Genomic DNA, 18,560 nt, shown 5'->3' on the forward strand with positions numbered 1-18,560 from the left:
CCCAACGATGGGGGTCTGACTAGGAAGTGGGATCACTAGGTTCAGAAAAAGGCCCCATTCCCTTCCCTTCGGCTGACCACTAGGGGCCTTCAGATGGGGGGCTCCTCCCTTTCTTTCATAAAGTTCTCACAAGCTGTGCAGTTTGCAAAACCCAACCTTCCCCTATAGGCCTGTGGTTTCCTGTGGGTCTCTGTGGGTCTAGGGTCCTGCCTGACTCAGCAGTAGGGACTGTGGGCAGCAGGGAGAGGAGGAGGTGGTGTAAGCCCTTTCTGTGCCTTCTCATACTGGGGCTGCCAACACACGCACACACGCACACACATGCACACACCCCATCCCCTGAGTCAGCCTGGCGGTGAGGGGCGGGGTCACTGATTCAGTAAACACTGCCTCCTTAAAGCCCCCACAAGGGCAGCTGCAGCCAGACACTGCTACCTTCACCATGAGCCCCTGGCTGTCCCTGGTCCTGGCTCTCCTGGTGCTGGGTGATTGCTCTGCAGCCCCCAGACCGCGCCAGCCCACCGTTGTGGTCTTCCCCGGAGACCTGCGAACAAATCTCACCAACAAGCAGCTGGCAGAGGTAAGCAAACACCTCAGCCTAGAGTTGGAACCCCAGGGAGGGCATGGGATCTCAGGAGATGCTTTGGGTCACACTGGGGGTAATGGGGATGTCTAGAGAACAGAGGTGTCTAGGATCAGGCACTGGGAGGGGGGTGTCCTGCGGAGGCTCTGGGCAGTGATGGTCAAGAATGGGTTCATGAGTTTCCTAGGTGGGCAATGGAAATAATATGGGGGTGGGAAGCATTGGAGGGTTCTGGAGTGTGCATGGGCTGGGGGTGAACAGGGGTGAACCGTAGGGGCCCCTGAGGTAGGCATGGCCAGGAGCATCCAGGGCTGGGAAGGAATTAAGGATGTCTGCAGGGAGGGGAGATGCTTGGGTGGGCACAAGTACTGATGTCCAGGGTACCAAGTCCTTGGTACAATCAACGCCTTGCTGGTCCTGAGCTCCTGGGGGGATGGAGTTCTGACCCAGGAGAGCAAAGAAAGGGGGTCAGTGCCCTGGATGTCCCTGCCCTCCATCCACAGGAGTACCTGTCCCGCTATGGCTACACTCACGTCGGGGAGCTGAGCGACGACGAGCAGTCCCTGAGTCGGGCGCTGCGGGTCCTCCAGAGACGCCTGTCTCTACCGGAGACCGGGGAGCTGGACAGCACCACCCTGGAGGCTATGCGCGCCCCGCGCTGTGGTGTCCCAGACCTGGGCAAATTCCAGACCTTTGAGGGTGACCTCAAGTGGCACCACCAAAACATCACGTACTGGTGCGTGGCGGGGTCCCGCGGTGTCCCACGGGGTCGGAGGGGTGGGGTGAGGAGGCCTGTCTCCGCATGCGCGCTCGGGGCAGTGGAACGCTGCCTGTCTCAGACCTACCGCTGGGTTTCCCTAAAGGGGAGCCTGGGGCAAGTGGCACCCCCACTGAGCCCGCGCGTCCCCTTTGGGGAAGTGGGCCTCCCGTCTGAGTCCTCCTGCCAGGGCCCGTGTGTGCCCCAAGAGGAAAAAGATCTGACAGCGCTTTCCTGATGAAAGCTGGAGCTGAGGTCGCTGAGGCACAGGTTGTGTCTGCGCCCCGGCTCCGCCTCTTACTCCCGCTGGGCTCTGTCCCCCGGCTTTTCCCCGCAGGATCCAGAACTACTCGGAAGACTTGCCGCGCGACGTGATAGACGACGCCTTTGCCCGCGCCTTCGCGGTCTGGAGCGCCGTGACGCCGCTCACCTTCACGCGCGTGTACGGCCTCGAGGCCGACATCGTCATCCAGTTTGGTGTTCGGGGTGAGAGAGCGAGAAGGGAAAAGCCAAGAGGGCCTGGGACAGGGACAGGGACCGGGACCGGGGAGGGAGGACCACGGAGAGGGCCGAGGGGGCACTGGACCGGCTGGCTCTTGCTGTGGCCGCTGCCTTGGCCGCCACTCGTCCTGAGGGCGCCTCCTCCCTCACGGCACCGCGCAGCGCGGGGGCGCAAGGCTTGGGTAGCCGCTCCCGCCCCTCAGTCCAGCGCCCCCTGGGTGGCGCACAACCTGCACACCTGCACCCAGATAACTCGCTTCCCATCTGCTTCTTCAGAGCACGGAGACGGGTACCCCTTCGATGGGAAGGACGGGCTCCTGGCACACGCCTTTCCTCCCGGCCCGGGCATCCAGGGAGATGCTCACTTCGACGATGAAGAGTTGTGGTCCCTGGGCAAGGGCGTAGGTGAGATCCTGAGCCGCCGAAGCCCCATTCCCTTTTCTTCTCACGCCCGTCACCGGCGCCCTGATCCTGGCCCCCTCCCCCTGCAGTGGTCCCCACCTACTTTGGAAACGCAGACGGCGCTCCCTGCCACTTCCCCTTCACCTTCGACGGCCGCTCCTACTCCGCCTGCACCACGGACGGCCGCTCCGATGACCAGCTCTGGTGCAGCACCACGGCCGACTTTGACACTGACCGTCGGTTCGGCTTCTGCCCCAGCGAGAGTGAGTTCGGAGTCGCGGAGTCCGGAACCCTGGGTTTGAATCCCAGCTCGGCCACTAGTGTTGTGTGGGCCGCAGGCCATTCTCTGGTTCTCTGGGCCCAGTTTACTCGCCTGTGAAATGAGGAGAGGGGGGCGCAGTAGCGGTGGCCTGTGGGTTAGTAAATCGGGGTGATGTGTGGGCCTCCCCAGGACTCTACACCCAGCACGGCAATTCCGACGGCAAGCCCTGCGTGTTTCCCTTCACCTTCGAGGGCCGCTCCTACTCCGCCTGCACCACGGACGGCCGCTCCGACGGCTACCGCTGGTGCGCCACCACCGCCAACTACGACCAGGACAAGCTGTACGGCTTCTGCCCGACCCGAGGTGCGTGCGCCCCGCCTGCCAGATTCCGCATTGGTCCTCTAAACGCCCGCCTGCACCCATCAGTTTGTCTCTCCACTTGTCATTGGTCTGCAGGACCGCGGGCACTCTGCCCACCTCACCCAGCCCCTCCCTCTGACTTCCAGCTGCCCCCCCCCCCCCCCGCCCCATTCAGGTGGCAGGGCCGTTTAGCCCAGCCTTCTACCTCGCCTTGGGCCTCCCCTCCCCAGGCTTACCCTGGCTCAGCGGCGCCCTACATCGCCCCCTAGTCTTTAACGATGGCACCAAGATTCTCTAGCTCCCTGTTTGGCCCGCCCCTGGCTCCTTATTGGACCCACCCACCTGCTCACCCAAGGCCCTGGGTCTCTTCAGTGGACTCGACGGTGACCGGTGGAAACTCAGCGGGGGAGCTGTGCGTCTTCCCCTTCACCTTCCTGGGCAAAGAGTACTCCACCTGCACCCGGGAGGGCCGCAGTGATGGGCACCTCTGGTGTGCCACCACATCGAACTTCGACAGCGACAGGAAGTGGGGTTTCTGCCCAGACCAAGGTGTGCAGAGTTCCAAGGTTCTAGGGCTGGAGTAGTGGGGGTGGGGGTAGGGGGGTGGGGGGTGGGTGGGAAGGCTGTTTTGGAGGCGGAAGCTAGGAGCGCAGCCCAGGGCTCAAGTCTCAGGGCCCCCCTTTTCCTCCAGGATACAGCCTGTTTCTTGTGGCTGCGCACGAGTTCGGCCATGCACTGGGCTTAGATCACACCAACGTGCCAGAGGCGCTCATGTACCCCATGTACAGCTACACCGAGAAGCCGCCCCTACATGAGGACGACGTGAAGGGCATCCAGCACCTGTATGGTGGTGAGGTTTTGTGGCAGGGATGGTGGGAGGAAAGGGAAGGGTGGAGAGTGGGGTGGGAGGAATTGGGACCTCAGCATCTACCTGTAGAGGAGCCTGGGTCCAGCGGGTGTAATTGCTGTGGGGTCAGTGCCTGGAGCTGGTGATAAAGAGCCCAGACTCTAGAATGAGACCGCGGTGGGTTCAAAAGCCAGTCCAGCCACTTCCTGGCTAGGTGACCTGGGATATATTACTTCCCCCACAATTTCCTCATCTGGAGGGCTATTAGTGGGGCTAATAACAGTATCTGCCTCACGGGGTTCTTAAGAGGTTAAATGAGTTAGAATACTGCCTGGCATATCGTAAGCACGTATAAGTGTTTGATATTTTAATTGCCATTATCACTTGTCTTTAGTATTATTTCCTCATTTAAGAAATGGGAGTATTAAAGAATCTATTTCATAGGTTTTTTTGATCACACAAGCTAAGTGTGTGTTTACAAAGCTTTTAGCACTGTTTAGCACTCAGTGTGAGTGCTCAAAAAACACTTCTCTCCCATCTCGCGGGGTTGGGGTTGGAGATGTTCCTGCCTGTCTTATGTTTATAGGGCCCAGCTGGGGCCTGACCCTCAGTAGGGTAAATATGGCTTGAATGAAAGGTGAGTGTAGAAAAGGATGAGGCCTTCCTGTGCCTGGGGGAAGGCAGGCTCCAGCATCTAAAGTGATGAGAGTGTGAGGGGGGTGGGGTGGGGGGACGGGAAACGGGTACTGATAGGCTTTGGGGAGTAGATACAATATTCCGCAGGCACAGAGGCATGCAGGATACGGGTGTCTCATCTGGTGTCTCTTTTTAGGCCCTCGCCCTAAACCTGAACCACGGCCTCCAACTACCACACCTGAAACCCAGCCCACTGCTCCCCCGACGGTCTGCACCACTGTCCGCCCCTCAGAGAGCCCCACAGGCCCCCCTTCAGCTGACCCCACGAATGCCCCCACTGTTGGCCCCACCGGTGCCCCCACTGCTGGCCCCACGGATACCCCCACGGGTGCTCCCACTGCTGGCCCTTCCGTGGCCCCTACAGCGTCTTTGGATCCAGCGGAGAATGTTTGCAACGTGAACATCTTCGACGCCATCGCAGAGATGGGGAATCACCTGCATTTCTTCAAGGATGGGTGAGGCGCAGGGATGTGCGGTGAGGGAGGGGATTTGGAGGAGGGACCTCCCTCCCCCTCCGCCCCCGCCCACTGGTCTTTGGTTCAAGGCTCATTGCCCTGCCGTTCCCTGTTCATGTTCCCAGGCGGTACTGGCGATTCTCTGAGGCCCAGGGACGCCGGGTGCAGGGCCCCTTCCTTATCAGGGACACGTGGCCTGCGCTACCTTCCAAGCTGGATTCCGCCTTTGAGGAGCCGCTAACCAAGAAGATTTTCTTCTTCTCTGGTTAGTTTCCTCCTTTCTCCCTTCCCTCCTCACCATCCTCGCCAATCTAGGAGGACAGAGAGACCCGGGATAACCCATACAACGTCAAGTGCGGATTTAAGAACACGCGCCCCCTCCTGGCAGATGCAATTTAGCAGGGGCTCAATTCCAGCTCCCCTCTTCACGGAACCCTGCACGATCGTACGGAGCGGCTCTGCTTGCGGGCAGAGAGACTGCGGGCGCGCCAGGCTCCAGGCTTCGAAAGATCTCGCTGGGTTTTCCCTTTTGACATTTAAGGAGAATGTGTGCCTTCTGCCTGCCCCCAGGCTGATGCGACCCTTCTCTTCTGCAGGGCGCCAAGTGTGGGTCTACACAGGCGCGTCGGTGCTAGGCCCGAGGCGTCTGGACAAGCTGGGCTTCGGCCCGGAGGTGGCCCAAGTCACCGGGGCCCTCCCACGCGGCGGGGGTAAAGTGCTGCTGTTCAGCAGACAGAACTTCTGGAGGTGAGAGCCGCGAGGACCGCCGGCAGGGGGAGCCCGGGCGCCATCCGCCTGTCCGTCCGCTCAGCACCTGTCTCCTCTCCGCCTTCCTGCAGGTTTGACGCGAAGTCGCAGATGGTAGATCCCAAGAGTGCCAGCCCTGTGGACCAGATGTTCCCCGGGGTGCCCTTGAACATGCACGACATCTTCCAGTACCGAGGTGATGGCTGAAGACGGGGCTTAGGGGAGGGTCCCTCTCCGAGACACCTCTTCCCATGCTAGAGCTTGGTCAGATTCTAAGCAAGAAAGGAAAGGGCCCTGGCGACTGAGGCAAATGTCCCCATGACAGTTACAGAGGCAGGGACCTTCCCCAGGTCATACAGGGGCACAACCAGGACTGGGATCCGGGTTTCCTGCCTTCCCAACTGCAAGCTCTTTCCCCAGCAATACAGGACACATGGTTTGCATGAAGGCTCATGCATTGTTATACAATATTTGTCAAGTACCTATAATGTACCAGATCCTGTGCTGCCACCAGGGCTATAGTGACAAATAAGGCAATTAATAGCTGTGTGGCTTTGGGCAAGTCACTGCTACTCTCAGAGCCTCGGTTTCCCCATCTGGAAAATGGGGATGCTAGCTGGAATTATACTTGCTTTCTCTTTTTCACCACTCACATCCAGTCAGTTGACAAGTTCTGTCGATTTTATTGCTGAAATATTTACTTTCACTATCTCCTTTGCAAACACCCCCACTCCAAGCCGTCCAATACGGTTATTCTCTGGGAGTAGGGAGTGGTTAGGAATGGAGACAATAGTTTAGTAGTGACTCCAGACCTGGTCCAAGGTCAAAGGAACTAACATGATCAAACCCCTCACTTCTCACCCCCTCACTTCTCACCCCCTCACTCCTCACCCCCTCCCACTACTTCTGTCATTCCCTCTGCTCACTCCACCCACACCGGCCTTCTGGCTGCTCTTTGACCACATTAAGGTCGGTCCTCGCTCAGGGCCTTTGTGCCATTTGTTCCCTTTGCCTGGAAGGCTTTTTCCCAGGTTGCCACTGTGCTGCCTCCATCTTACCCTTCAGGTCTCAGCACTAGAGCCATCTTTTCAAAGAGGCCTTCTCTGACCCTCATTATCTATTCACTTCCTTGCTTTTGTTTCATTCCCACTTTCAAAACCAATCTGATTTATTTACACAGTTGCTTGTTAGTCATCTGTCTTACCCCACCAGAGCAGCGATTTTCAACCTTTTTCACCTCATGGCACACAAACTAATTACTGAAATTCTGCAGCACACCAAAAAAAAAATTATTTTTGCTGATCCGACAAAAAACAATAAGTATAATTTTGATTCATTTACACTGGACAGCTATTGTTGTGATGGCTGTTGTCATTTTTTAAATTTGACAGTCTAAGGGAAAAAAGGTCAGTGCCCCTGACTAAATAGTCAGGTATTGCATGCTTTGAAAAATCTTGCGGCACAGTGGTTGAAAATCACTGCACTAGAGTATAAGCACCCAAAGAACTGAGATCATGACTGCAGCTTTTCTCTGCTCTGTCCCCAGTGCTTCTTTAAAAAAATTTTTTAAAAAAAATTGATTTCAGAGAGGAAAGGAGAGAGAAGGAGAGACAGAACATCAATGATTACAGAGAATCATTGATCCTCTGCCTCCTGCACACCCCACATTGGGGAATCAAGCTTACAACCCAGGCATATGCCCTGACTGAGAATTGAACCATGATCTCCTGGTTCAGAGGTCAATGCTCAACTGCTGAGCCACGCTGGCAGGGCTCCTCAGTGCTTCTAACAGTACTTGGCATGATAAATATCTGTTGAATGAATAAATGAATGAATGGATTTGTTGAATGAATGGTCCTGAGCACCTACTGTGTGCTACACTCTGTGCCAGTGCTTTGGACATCGGTGTCTGTGCTCTCCAGTATCTCTGTGGGGGAGATGAAGGTGTGATATGAAAACCTTGGAAAGATCTAGAAAGGACAGGAGGGATGATTGTTGAGGTCTGTATGTATATGTGGGAGGTTTGGAATCACCCCTCTTGTACCTGCCTCTCCTCTGCAGATAAAGCTTACTTCTGCCAGGACCGCTTCTACTGGCGTGTGAATTTCCAGAATGAGGTGAACCAGGTGGATGAAGTGGGCTATGTGACCTATGATCTCCTGCAGTGCCCTGAGACCTAGGGCACCCCCTCCTGCTTCAGCACTGCACTGTGGGGTCCCCATCTTGATGGAGAAGGAGCCAGTTTGCTGGATACAAACTGGTGGGTCTGTTCTGAAGGACAAAGGATGAGTGGAGGTGGGCTGGGCCCTCTTGTCCCACCTTCCTTTTTTTGTTGGAATGTGTTTAATAAACTTGAATTCTCTAACCTTGAGATTTATTTGTGTATGTATGCATGCATATGCAAGAACATATGCATGCATGTATGTATGTAACCAAGGGATTGGTTACTATGTGCCAGGCAATGTTCTAAGCACTTCATAAATATTAACATATTCAATTCTTCCTATTAGGAAAGTATAATGTGATTATTCCTGTTTTACAGCCGAGGACATGGCCAATTGTTCATAAAACATTTATTGAGCCCTTACATGGAGCCAGGCTGTGTGCTGGGCACTGGGGATAGAGAGATGAAATGGGCTATGTTTTATCTTGAGGACCTCTCAGGGTCCTCAAACTTTAGGGTGCATACAAGTACCATTAGAACTTGCTTAACATGCAGACTCCAGGCCCTGCCCCCAAAGAGTCTAAGTTAGTTATAAGAGTGATTCTGTGGCCGGTAGGGATGGGATCACACTTGGAGAGTGTGCAGTGTGTGACCTGTTACCCTAGACTAAAGATGTGTGTGTATGTATGTGTGTGTGTGTGATTGTGCGTGTTATGCTTGAAGTCAGGGAATGTTGCCCAGCCAAGATGACATCTGAGCTTGTGCTGAATCTGTAAGGATGAACAAGAGCTTCTTCTTGGAGAAGTAGGACTGTCTTCTAGGAGAGTTATTTACCTCTTGGTAAAAAACGAGTCTGCTCTCTAACCCTCCCACACAACAACTGCCTAGAAGGATGTTGATTGCAGCATTATTTGTACAGGCAACAACCTAAGTGCCCAGGGGTAAGGCAGTGGATAAATAAAATATGGATTATATGCCAGATGATAGTGGAACTGACAGTTAACAGTAAACATGTTTAGGTATTAGATAATAGAGGCTTTAGTTAAGTGTTTCAATTGCTTTGGTTGTCATGTAGCTTATAGTCAAAGATTAAGAAAATGTTAGTTATTCTTAGAGACCTGCCTGTAAAGCCAGTTTCAGGAAAAATGTTTGAAAGTACAATTTGCTTGAGATAATAGACGAATGTAGCTAGTTAAGCGCAAAACAACTTAAACAATGACAAAGGTCACAAGATGTTTAGCCTTTTGCTTTAAAGATAACATTACTGATGCACAATTATGAGATATTTTGCAGAATCTTGGTTCTGCAACCTGGTTAGATCACCTGACTACAGTGACAAAGGCACCAGACAAGAGGACCTAAGAAACTAAATTAATTAGACTAAGGGAAACTGCTGAGGCTTGCACAAGAACTAGCCAATCAGTTTCACCCATGACCCCTAAACCCCAGTGCTCAATCTTTGCCTTTAAAAACCTTTGGGTTTTTAAAGCCAATAAGGAGTTTGCATTTGAGCACTTGTTTGCTGTTCTCCTGGCTTGATGCCAAAAAATTGCTTTTATTTTTCTACTGTAAAAATCGGTATTTAGTGTTTGGCTCTGCTGTGTGTTTGGTGGGTGGACCCTCTTCCATTTGGCAATAGTAGCTACCCCTGGTACAGCACTGACTATATGTCAGCCCTGTCCCATGTGTTTTCTGTGTGTTAACCTTAAATAAAACCTATGAGACATGCACTACTCTTACCTTATAGGTACTGTTATCATTGTCAGCACTCCCCCCTCCCATTTTACAAATGAGAAAACTGAGGCACAGCTCACCTGAAGTCTCATAGCTGGTGAGTGGTGATTGTGTGCTCTTGGTGCAAATGCTGGGAGAAGAGAGAAGCAGGCAGTGTTGGGGAACTACAAATAGCTCAGAACTTGAATGTGGGGTTTTAGCAGGTGGATGAGAGGGGAGTAGAGAAGATTCTGGAATGACAGATAGGAATGGTGGTCTGGACTAGGTAAGAAAAGGTCTGAATGCCAGGTTGAGGAGTATCCACTTGACCCTAAAGGATGACATAGGGACTTGACTGAAGGATGGGGCAGATGAGTGGAGGTAATGGGCTTGATCAGATTTGATAATCTTCTGGACCTGGGGTTCAAATGGGACTTTAAGGAGGGGGTCAGAGGACTTCTCCCCAAGCGTCCTCTGGGTGGAGGTCCTCTCTTCTAACTTATCCATTTCTTGTTCAAGAATGACCTACTTCCATTGAGATACACATTCCTTATTATGGCTTGTTTAAAATTCCTCTGGATCCCTGACTCTCTCTAGAGACTGTTCCATTTCTCTATTCCTCATCCCCATTCCTAATAGAATGTCCTCAAAGCGTGGATTTCTACTCACTGTTTCCACTTCCTCAACTTCCAGTCTCTCAACGACTCCCAGCTCCCACTACAGAGGGCCCACTACACCCCTGAAATCACTCTCTTCAAAGCTACCTACCATCTTCCTGTAGCCAGATGCAACAGGGAGCACAGGGGGTACTCCTCTGTGCTCATCCTATACCATCTCTCAGGTTCTTTGACACAGTTAATCAAGCCCTTCTTCCTGAACATTTTCTTCACTTGGTCTCTCGGATCCCTCTTCCTTCTGTTTCTCCTCTCACCTTATTGGTTGGATCTTCCTCTTCCCAATCTCTAAATGACAGTGTGCCCTTGTGCTCAATCCTTGGACTTCTTCTCACTGTACACTCATCCCCTGTGATCTTGTCTAGCCCCACAAGCGTTAAGTAGCATCTCCAAAATTTTATCCCCCAAGCTCCAGACTTGTATGTTCAACTGCAGACTCTGCATGATCCTTACATGACAAATAGGCACCTCAACCTAACAGACCCAACTGAACTCTTGGGCTCCATCTTCCAAACATGCTTCACCACCTTAGTGAAAGACATCCTTTGCCCTCAATCATACTTAAAACCTGCTCAGTCCTAAGATCTAGAACTGTTAAACTCCTTGTTCTAGAACAGAGTTTCTCAACTTTGGCACTGCTTCGGGCCAGATAGTTCCTTGTGCGGGCATCGGGATCCATGGACAGATGCCAGACCCATTCAGAGTCAGTCCTCTTCCCCATACCACGGGCCTCAACATGGGGTGGGGTGCTATGCAGAGAACTGGTGGTAAACCTGTGGTTCATGGTCAGACAGCCTTGGTACGAGCCTAGATGGCGAAAGTTGCTTCTACCACCAAATGCCAGTACCACCCTCTCTTCCGTTGTGACAACCAAAAATGTCTGAAGTATGCAGCACAGCGGGCACTAGGACCCCGCGCAGCGCCGCGTCCGGCAGGGGGTTGGGGGGATCCGCTCTTTCTGTCTCCTGGAGCCAGGCTGCGGCCACTTGTGCGATCCGGGCCGCACCGCGGCCGCCCAGCCCCTTTCGGCACCATGAGCCGCAGGTTCACTGTCACCTCGCTGCCTCCCGCGGGGCACGCCGGGACCCCTGACCAAGAGTCCCACAGGCATCCGGCCGCTGATAGCCGCCACCTCTCAGGGGAAGACGCCAAAGGTAGAGGCCGCAAGGGCGGGGCCTAAGGAGGGGGCGGAGCGAGATAAGGGGAGGGGCCATGGTGGGCGGGTCTTCTGTTGTCAGGGGCAGGGGTTCCAAGCGAAAGCCCAAGAGGGGAGAGGAGCTGAGACCTAGGGGGGTGGAGGGAAGTGGGATGGGAAATTGTGAAAGGAGGGGCCAGATTCGAGGTGGGCGTGGCCACAGGAAGAGATGGGAGCCTGAGGCAAAGGGGCGAATCTTGTGAAGAAGGGGATTGAGTGGGGGGACTGGGCTGCTGGGCACTCAAGGGGCGAGGTCTTTCCGGATAGGAGGCGGGACCAGGGGGAAAAGGTGGAACCAGGGAATGCGGAAGGCGGTGTGATTAAGGGTTGGGTACCAAGCCGATGGAAGGAGGTAGGACTAGCCGGGTTTGGGGCTAGATAAGGGCGGAGCCAGAGGGAAAGGGGTTGGGCCAGGAGATAGGAGAGAGGTCAGGGTTGGGGTAGGGATGGGAGGAAAAATGAGTCATTGGTCTCTGAGGCAGGTGCTGGGTCCATCGGTCATTGTTGCCTGGCAGATCCTCCAATCTTCGGCCTCCCAGGAGGCCTCGTGGTCAGCACTGCGTAGCCCAGGAAGGGGATGGGAGAAAGAGAAGTTAGTTTAGACCCCGGACAGCTAGATCCTGGGAGGATGCTGTGGGGGGGACTCCAGGGCCAGAAGGGTTGGGTGGAGCCAGTTCAGGAGGGATTGGGGGCGTCTTCTTCGAGGGCCCAGTGCAGTAGTCTTGTAATGGAAGTTACAGGCACGGTATAGAAGAGAGAGGAGGGGCAGGATCCTACTAGCCTTCGGTGAAGAATCCTGGATGCACACGCTCCGCAGGGGGCCCTTGTCAGGGGTTCCTTCCCTGGCTCTGTGCCACTCAGGTCTGGAAGGAACGTGGCAAATCAGCCCGGAGTGGCCCCGCGGCGGGAGAAGAAAGAGCCTCCCAGGGCCGCCAGGGGTCGCTGCTGAGCTGCAGGTGAGCTCACCCTGACTCCAGCAAAACTAAGTACCCGTAACCCTAGACTCGGATACCAGGGGTTTCTTTAGCGAATCCCCTCTTTGTATAGATGACCAAACGGAGACCTAGAGTTCCACAGGGCTCCAGACCATGAACCAAAAGCTTACTGGAAGTGGCCACTCATTTCTTGGACTCCTTCCACTCTTCATCTTTTTCATAGTCTGTCTGTCTGCTTTCTAATTTTTATAAATAGCCTTATCATCCTTCCAGAATCAAAAGCCAGAACTTCAGGAGCCATTCTCAATGCCTCCTTTTCTCTTTCCAATGAGGGGGTCCTCACATCTTGACCACTCCACCTCCAAAACTCCTGAATCTGACCACATCTCTCCTCCTGTCAACATTACCCTAGTCCAGTGGTCAGCAAACTCATTAGTCAACAGAGCCGCAGTTTGCCGACCACTGCCATAGTCCATACTTCCATCATCTGCCACATGGCACCACCATAGCCTCCTCACTGGTCTGCCTACCTCCAAACCTATCCTAACTCCACTTGAACATGCTCCCCATTACTTTAGGATGAAGGCCAAACAGTCATTCAAACATTTTTCTCCTGGACTCCTGGTATACCTGTCTGTGTTCATCTCTCCACCTCCAGTAGCCAGGGAAACTCCTACTCACCCTGTAAGTTATAGCTCATTTATCTCCTTCTGAAAACCTTTTTCACTTTCCTTGGCTCCGAGGCAGAGGCAGTCATTCCGCTTCTGCCCAGCCACTGCATCATTAGAGCACGTGTCCCAGTGGATGGAGGTTACTTACTTGTGTGTGTCTCCTGCATCTCAAGGGCAGGGACCATATCCTTTTCTAAAAATTTGTTTTTATTATTTTTATTTATTGTATTTACTTATTTATTTTTGAAGTATAGTTGACATACAATATTATGGTAGTTTCAGGTATACAACATAATGTAATTTATGAAGTGATCCCAATGATAAGTCAGTCTAGTAACCATCTGTCAACATACAAAATTATTATGTTATTGACTATATTCCCTGTGCTGTGCATTCAATCCTGGTGACTTATTTATTTTGTAATTGGGAGTTTGAACCTCTTAATACCCTTCACTTTGTTCACCAATTCCTCCACCTCCTCCCCTCTGGTAACCATCAGTTTGTTCTCTGTATTTATGAGTCTGTTTCTGTCTGGTTTTGTTGGTTCATTTGTTTAATTTTTTTTTTTTTTGGATTTCACATATAAGTGAAATAATATGGTATTTATCTTTCTCTGTCTTACTTGTTTCACTTAGCATAATGCCCTCTAGCTCCATCCATGTTGTCATAAGTGGCAAGATTTCATTCTTTTTTATGATTGAGCAGGGACCCTATTGTTTTATCTTTGTGTTCTGAGTGCCAAGCCCACAACCTGGCCCCTCTCATCAGATGAGAGGGGGAAAGGCTGTAGGCTCCTGCTTCTCCTACCCCTGCCTCCTTCCCTCCCATTCCTCACCCCCTGGCCTGAGAATACAATGGTCCTCTCTCTCATCTTGACTTTCAGTTTTGGGTGTGCAAACTGTATGTGAATCTGGAAAGCTGTGTGCCTGAGGCAGAGGCAGTGTGTATATGTCTTTGTGTTTCTTGAGGGAGCAGCATCCTATGCCAGCTCTAATGACCTGTAGGGTGGTCAATGAGTCAGTACTTATGTGTGTCACTGTATGACAGAGTGTTGATGGGCATGTTGATGTGTATATTTCTGTGTCTATCTGTGGGGTGGGTACTTGTGTGCTGAGTTTATTGGAAGTTCCATCTGGAGAATGATTTGGGTGAAGGACCTGAAATAGCCTCCAGTACCTCCTCCTTTCTTTTTTTAAAAAAATGTATTTTTATTGATTTCAGAGAGGAAGGGAAAGGAAGAGAGAGAGAGAGAGAGAGAGAGAGAGAGAAAGAGAGAGAGAAGCATCAATGATGAGAGGGAATCATTGATTGATCGGCTGCCTCCTGCATGCCCCACATTGGGGATCGAGTCCACAACCTGGGCATGTACCCTGACTCGGAATCAAACCTGGGACCCTTCAGTCTGCAGGCCAATGATCTATTCACTGAACCAAACCGGATAGGTCGCCGCCTGGGGAAGTGGATTAGGGCTCCCTAGGGAGACCAAACATCTGATGGTATCTTTCCCACAGCTGTTCCTGTACAGCCCTCTGGCCCCAGGGAGGTACTCTCCCACCTTTTGTCCCCACCCAGGTCCACAGGGAGAGGTGACAGCATGTGTAAGGTGGGGGAAGGCTTGGGGGAGGGTTTGCAGGTCACTTGTATATGAGCATTGCCTTTCATTCTGGACTAAGGGAGTGGAGTTTGTTCCTGCTGCCAGGGGGTCAGTACAGGTGGGAACATGACATACAAGGGTGAAAGAAGCAAGTCAGAGGCTGAGTCTTGAATCTACCAGTAACCCTGCACTGTAGCCCCCATGCCTGAGGTATCTCGTTTGTACCATGGGAAGATTGATGGCGAGTTTGCTGGATAGAAGTGGACCTGACCAGTTGTTACAACTCTGAACTACTCCTCAATCCCTTTATACCACTACCTGCTGTGCCTCAGTTATCAAGGAGGAAGGCAGGGTAGTAGAAAGAGCCCTGGGCCTGGGCTAAGACTAGCAGGAATTGGGATGTATCCCCATGGAGTGAGAGAGAGCCAACTTATGCTTAGGGGGGTTGGAGCAAGATCACAATATACCCCATCCACACTCTAGCTCAAATTCTGTGTGTGGCCTTGCTTCCCCTCTCTAGATCCCAATTCCCTTATCTATAGTGTAAAGGAGTTGACCAAGAAACTTTATGAGGGTCTTTCTAGCCATAAACAGGCTAAGATTCTTTGATGATCTAGAAGGGTGACGTTCTCTGCTTTTCCCATACCCAAACCTCATGTTTCAGTCTGCCTATAAATTGGGAAGAATGACACTGGATTATTGCTGTAAATATCAGATCTATAGCTCCCCAGCCTGTCCAAGGAGTTCTCCAGTCACCCCATCCTTAAGCCAGGGCTCAGAACCTCACTGCCCAGTACCTCAGCCCAAGGTGAGCCCTGGGAATCTCCATAGCAACAAACTGGTTATGAACGTGGCTGCAGTTGCCATAGTGACGGGCCTCTCTCTCTCTCTCTCTCTCTCTCTCTCTCTCTCTTTTTTTCTCTCTCTCTCATCCTCCTCATCTCCCCTCCCCTCTTCTCAATGAACCAGAGAGATCTTCTGGCCTCAGCTCTCCAGGTGGGATGGGGGTGGGGGTGGGTACAGTGAGAAGGGGGTCCAGATTAAGAAAGAGGGAAAATGGTCTGAATCTGTAGGGTAAATGGGAGACTGTTGGGGTGCCATTGTCATGGTGATGGAGCTGCAGCCTGTTAATTAAGCCCCTGGTTGCCACGGAGACGATGGTGGTTGACATGCTCTGCAGCGAGCCCTGTGTGTGGGGTGTGCTGTGCGCTGGACTCATCAATTCACTGTGAGGGTTTTGGGTCTGGAGAATGGGGATTGCAGGTGGGGAGAGAAGAGCGAAGGAGGGAGTTCAGAGCCTTGGCTCCATGAGGTCAAAACTGGGGGTGGGTGGGTTAGGTCCCGGGAGTACGATATGGGATAAGGATGGATAGGGATTGAGTCACGAGGAGGAACGCTATGTCTGCCTCCCATGGAAGAAGGAACCAATCAGGTAGCTCCAGCTTCCTCCAATTCTGGTTCAGTGGATGGAGCCCTGGACTGGAGGTCGGGAATCTGGATACTAGTCCCCAATCTGCCACAAGTTCACCCCATGAAGAAATTTGCGTCTTTCTATTTCTAAACCAAATTCCCCATAAATGGGGAGTGATAAAAGGTAAATTATAAAAGTATCAGTTCCAAAATCCTGATACTTAGGAGGCAGCTTCTCTGAATATTTTTCTCTCTGAGAAGTATAAGGTGGGAGAAGGAATCAATTTTAGAGACTGAGAATTCAAAAATAGGACCCTGCTCAGCTCTGCATCTTGTGTGCTTCCTGAGAGGGTTCCCCTCTAGCTAGATCTTCCTAGGGCTCTGGGAAGGGATGGGATGCCGAGCTGGCAGCCATATTCCTGGGGCTCGGAGCTGAGGGACATCTTGCTGGTCATCTGGCCAAGGCCAAGCTGGCAGTGCACGAGATGCCTGCAATGTGTTTTCTCAAAGCCTCGCTGCAGAGCATTCGCCTGAGGCCAGAATAGGGATCAGTCTCCTTGAAAGGTGGGGTGTGTGAATTAAAGGTCTGGGGTCTACCCTTGGGACTCCGACTTCACTTGGTCTGGGCTCCATGGTGTTAGTCTGAGATAAATGGACAGAACATTAAGGGTTTTCAGAGAGGGAAGAAGTTCCATGGGTTATGGAGCCTCACCCTTTCAGTTTAAAGATGGAGATACTAAATCCCCGAGAGAGGACCTTAGTCTTGTCCACGGATATGCAGAATTTGGGGGCAGGATGGCAGCTTATTTTTTGAACCCCAGATGCCTCATGAGCGAGGAGCTGTGGTGAGGGTGGACATATGGGACACCCAGGGGAAGAGGAGTCACTCCTGCCTTCACCTGTACTCCCTTAGGACCTAGGTCTCCCCCATGGGTGGGCTCAGGCCTGAGTGGCTAAGGCTCTGGGCTACAAATGAAGGGAAATACACCCAGGAGACCACAGACCTGGGCTTGCTGAAAAAAAAAAACACAACTCAGCATTTAATTTATTTCACAGCATATCCCAGGCAAGCCTACTACCTGTTTTACTATGTTACCTGTCTCTACAGAGTAGTGGAAACCCATAATGCTGTTGCTGCTGGTGGTGTGTGCAGTGGAGTGCTTAGGAGCTCTTGAACACTAGCCTACCCTACTTCTCTCCTTTTAAATCCTGTCACCAATCCAAACTTATTTAATTTTGGGTGTGTGTGTGTATTTTTTTCCCTCTGGGAAAGCCAAGTCCAATTTTCATACCTGTCTGAATAGCTAGCTCTTCACCCTAGGGTCCTTCCAGCATCCACAGAACCCAGTGGTTCTGATACCTTATTGGTGGATCCCTCAGAGTCCCCTGTCAGTCAGCTGCGGAAGACTCTCTGGCTGACTCAATGTGAAACCACCACCAACAAATGTGTACAGAGGATCTGAACCGCGGGTCCTGTCCATGGTTCTGAAAGGTCACATCCAGAAACAGGTCTCCAGCCAGTCACATGGATCCAGGCTTTTAGGACCCCTGAAGGTCTTCTGGGTCCTCCTTCACTTGCAAGGCAGGAGGTCACTTCAGTATGGTGCCTTGGAAATCCGAACACAAGAAAAGGGAGAAAGTGTAGCTCAGACCCAGTCCCAGTTTCTTCGTTAGAAGCCAAGAATCAGAGGTCCTTTCTGTAGGAGGCAGGGACAGTTTAAAAAGAGGTTGTGTTGAGGAGCAGAGTCCTAAACTGGAATAAAGCAACCAGGCTCCTAGACCACATTCTGCCAATCACTGGCACTGTGTTCACACACAGTCATTTATTTCTCCTCTTTGGGCCTTAACTTGCTCATCTGCAAAACGAAAGCCATGCATTAGATAAGAGGATTGATGCCATCCCTTCTAACCACAGAACTCTTCTGGAACTTAGAGGGCTAGTGTTGGTGGCTGCTAGGGTGAGCCTGAAAGTCATTTCCCCTTCATCTGTTCTCACCCTTTGATATTTAGATCTTCCAGAGACGCAAAGGGCCCAAGCCTCTGATGCTGCTCTCTGAGATGTCTACACCACAGGCTCCAGCCTGGATCTAGGGGTGCTGAGGGGTCCCAGGACAATCACGTTTCTGGGGGACCTGTGTCAGGTGAGGGAGAGGAGCACAGACAGCATGTCAGCTCTGGAATCCTCAGAAAGCAATCCTGGATTAGGGGATTAGACACTCCTGCCCCAGGAGAAAATCTGTCCCAACCAACAGGCGGCCTCATTCCCCCTCCCCCACTCTGTCTCTGGCCCGCCTCTGACTGGCCTGCCTCCCCTAGATCCTGCACCTCCCTGGTGGGGAATCAGTGCTCCCTAGAACCTCACTGCTGCTTTCTCTCATTTTCACCATGTCTCCTTCCCAGGGTCACTCCACAGTCAGAGGGTCCCTGTCTGTGGACTCCAGGGCTTTGTCTTGGGGGTGAGATGCTATGACTCTTGTCAGCCAAGCACAGTGAGAGGGTTCATTGCAACTCCTCAGGCTCCACTCTTCCAGTTTTAAGACTGGATGGCCAGGTAGACCCTGAGTCCCCCCACGGGGGCAGCACAGTGCTTCAATTAA

At 52.3% G+C, this 18,560-nt stretch overlaps 2 protein-coding genes across 2 annotated transcripts in view; both read left to right on the top strand.

Annotated features, from left to right (window-relative positions):
• The first annotated feature begins 223 nt into the window (after nucleotides 1-223).
• MMP9 (matrix metallopeptidase 9) lies at nucleotides 224-8,107 on the top strand. The gene is made up of 13 exons (XM_080684638.1): nucleotides 224-577; nucleotides 1,084-1,316; nucleotides 1,675-1,823; nucleotides 2,115-2,243; nucleotides 2,330-2,503; nucleotides 2,692-2,865; nucleotides 3,235-3,411; nucleotides 3,554-3,712; nucleotides 4,542-4,860; nucleotides 4,986-5,125; nucleotides 5,457-5,607; nucleotides 5,700-5,803; nucleotides 7,669-8,107. Exons 1-13 carry the CDS (start codon nucleotides 440-442, stop codon nucleotides 7,785-7,787), a joined length of 2,166 nt encoding a protein of 721 aa, XP_080540764.1. The 5' UTR covers nucleotides 224-439; the 3' UTR covers nucleotides 7,788-8,107.
• A 3,050-nt stretch (nucleotides 8,108-11,157) lies between these two features.
• SLC12A5 (solute carrier family 12 member 5) overlaps nucleotides 11,158-18,560 on the top strand; it is a 38,283-nt gene continuing 30,880 nt past the window's right edge. The window contains exon 1 of the mRNA XM_080684349.1: nucleotides 11,158-11,312. Within this exon, the coding sequence (XP_080540475.1) occupies nucleotides 11,192-11,312 (121 nt within the window). The 5' untranslated portion in view covers nucleotides 11,158-11,191. The remainder of the gene's footprint in view (nucleotides 11,313-18,560) is intronic.

Source organism: Plecotus auritus (assembly GCF_963455305.1).
Source record: "Plecotus auritus genome assembly, chromosome: 8".
Lineage (NCBI taxonomy): Eukaryota > Metazoa > Chordata > Mammalia > Chiroptera > Vespertilionidae > Plecotus > Plecotus auritus.

What these genes read in the sequence shown, in the direction of transcription:
- MMP9 (XM_080684638.1), top strand. Translation starts at nt 440, where the DNA reads ATGAGCCCCTGGCTGTCCCTGGTCCTGGCTCTCCTGGTGCTGGGTGAT. An exon ending in GGGTTTCTGCCCAGACCAAG is followed by an intron (nt 3,412 to 3,553) that starts GTGTGCAGAGTT and finishes CTTTTCCTCCAG; the next exon opens with GATACAGCCTGTTTCTTGTG. An exon ending in CTGCATTTCTTCAAGGATGG is followed by an intron (nt 4,861 to 4,985) that starts GTGAGGCGCAGG and finishes TCATGTTCCCAG; the next exon opens with GCGGTACTGGCGATTCTCTG.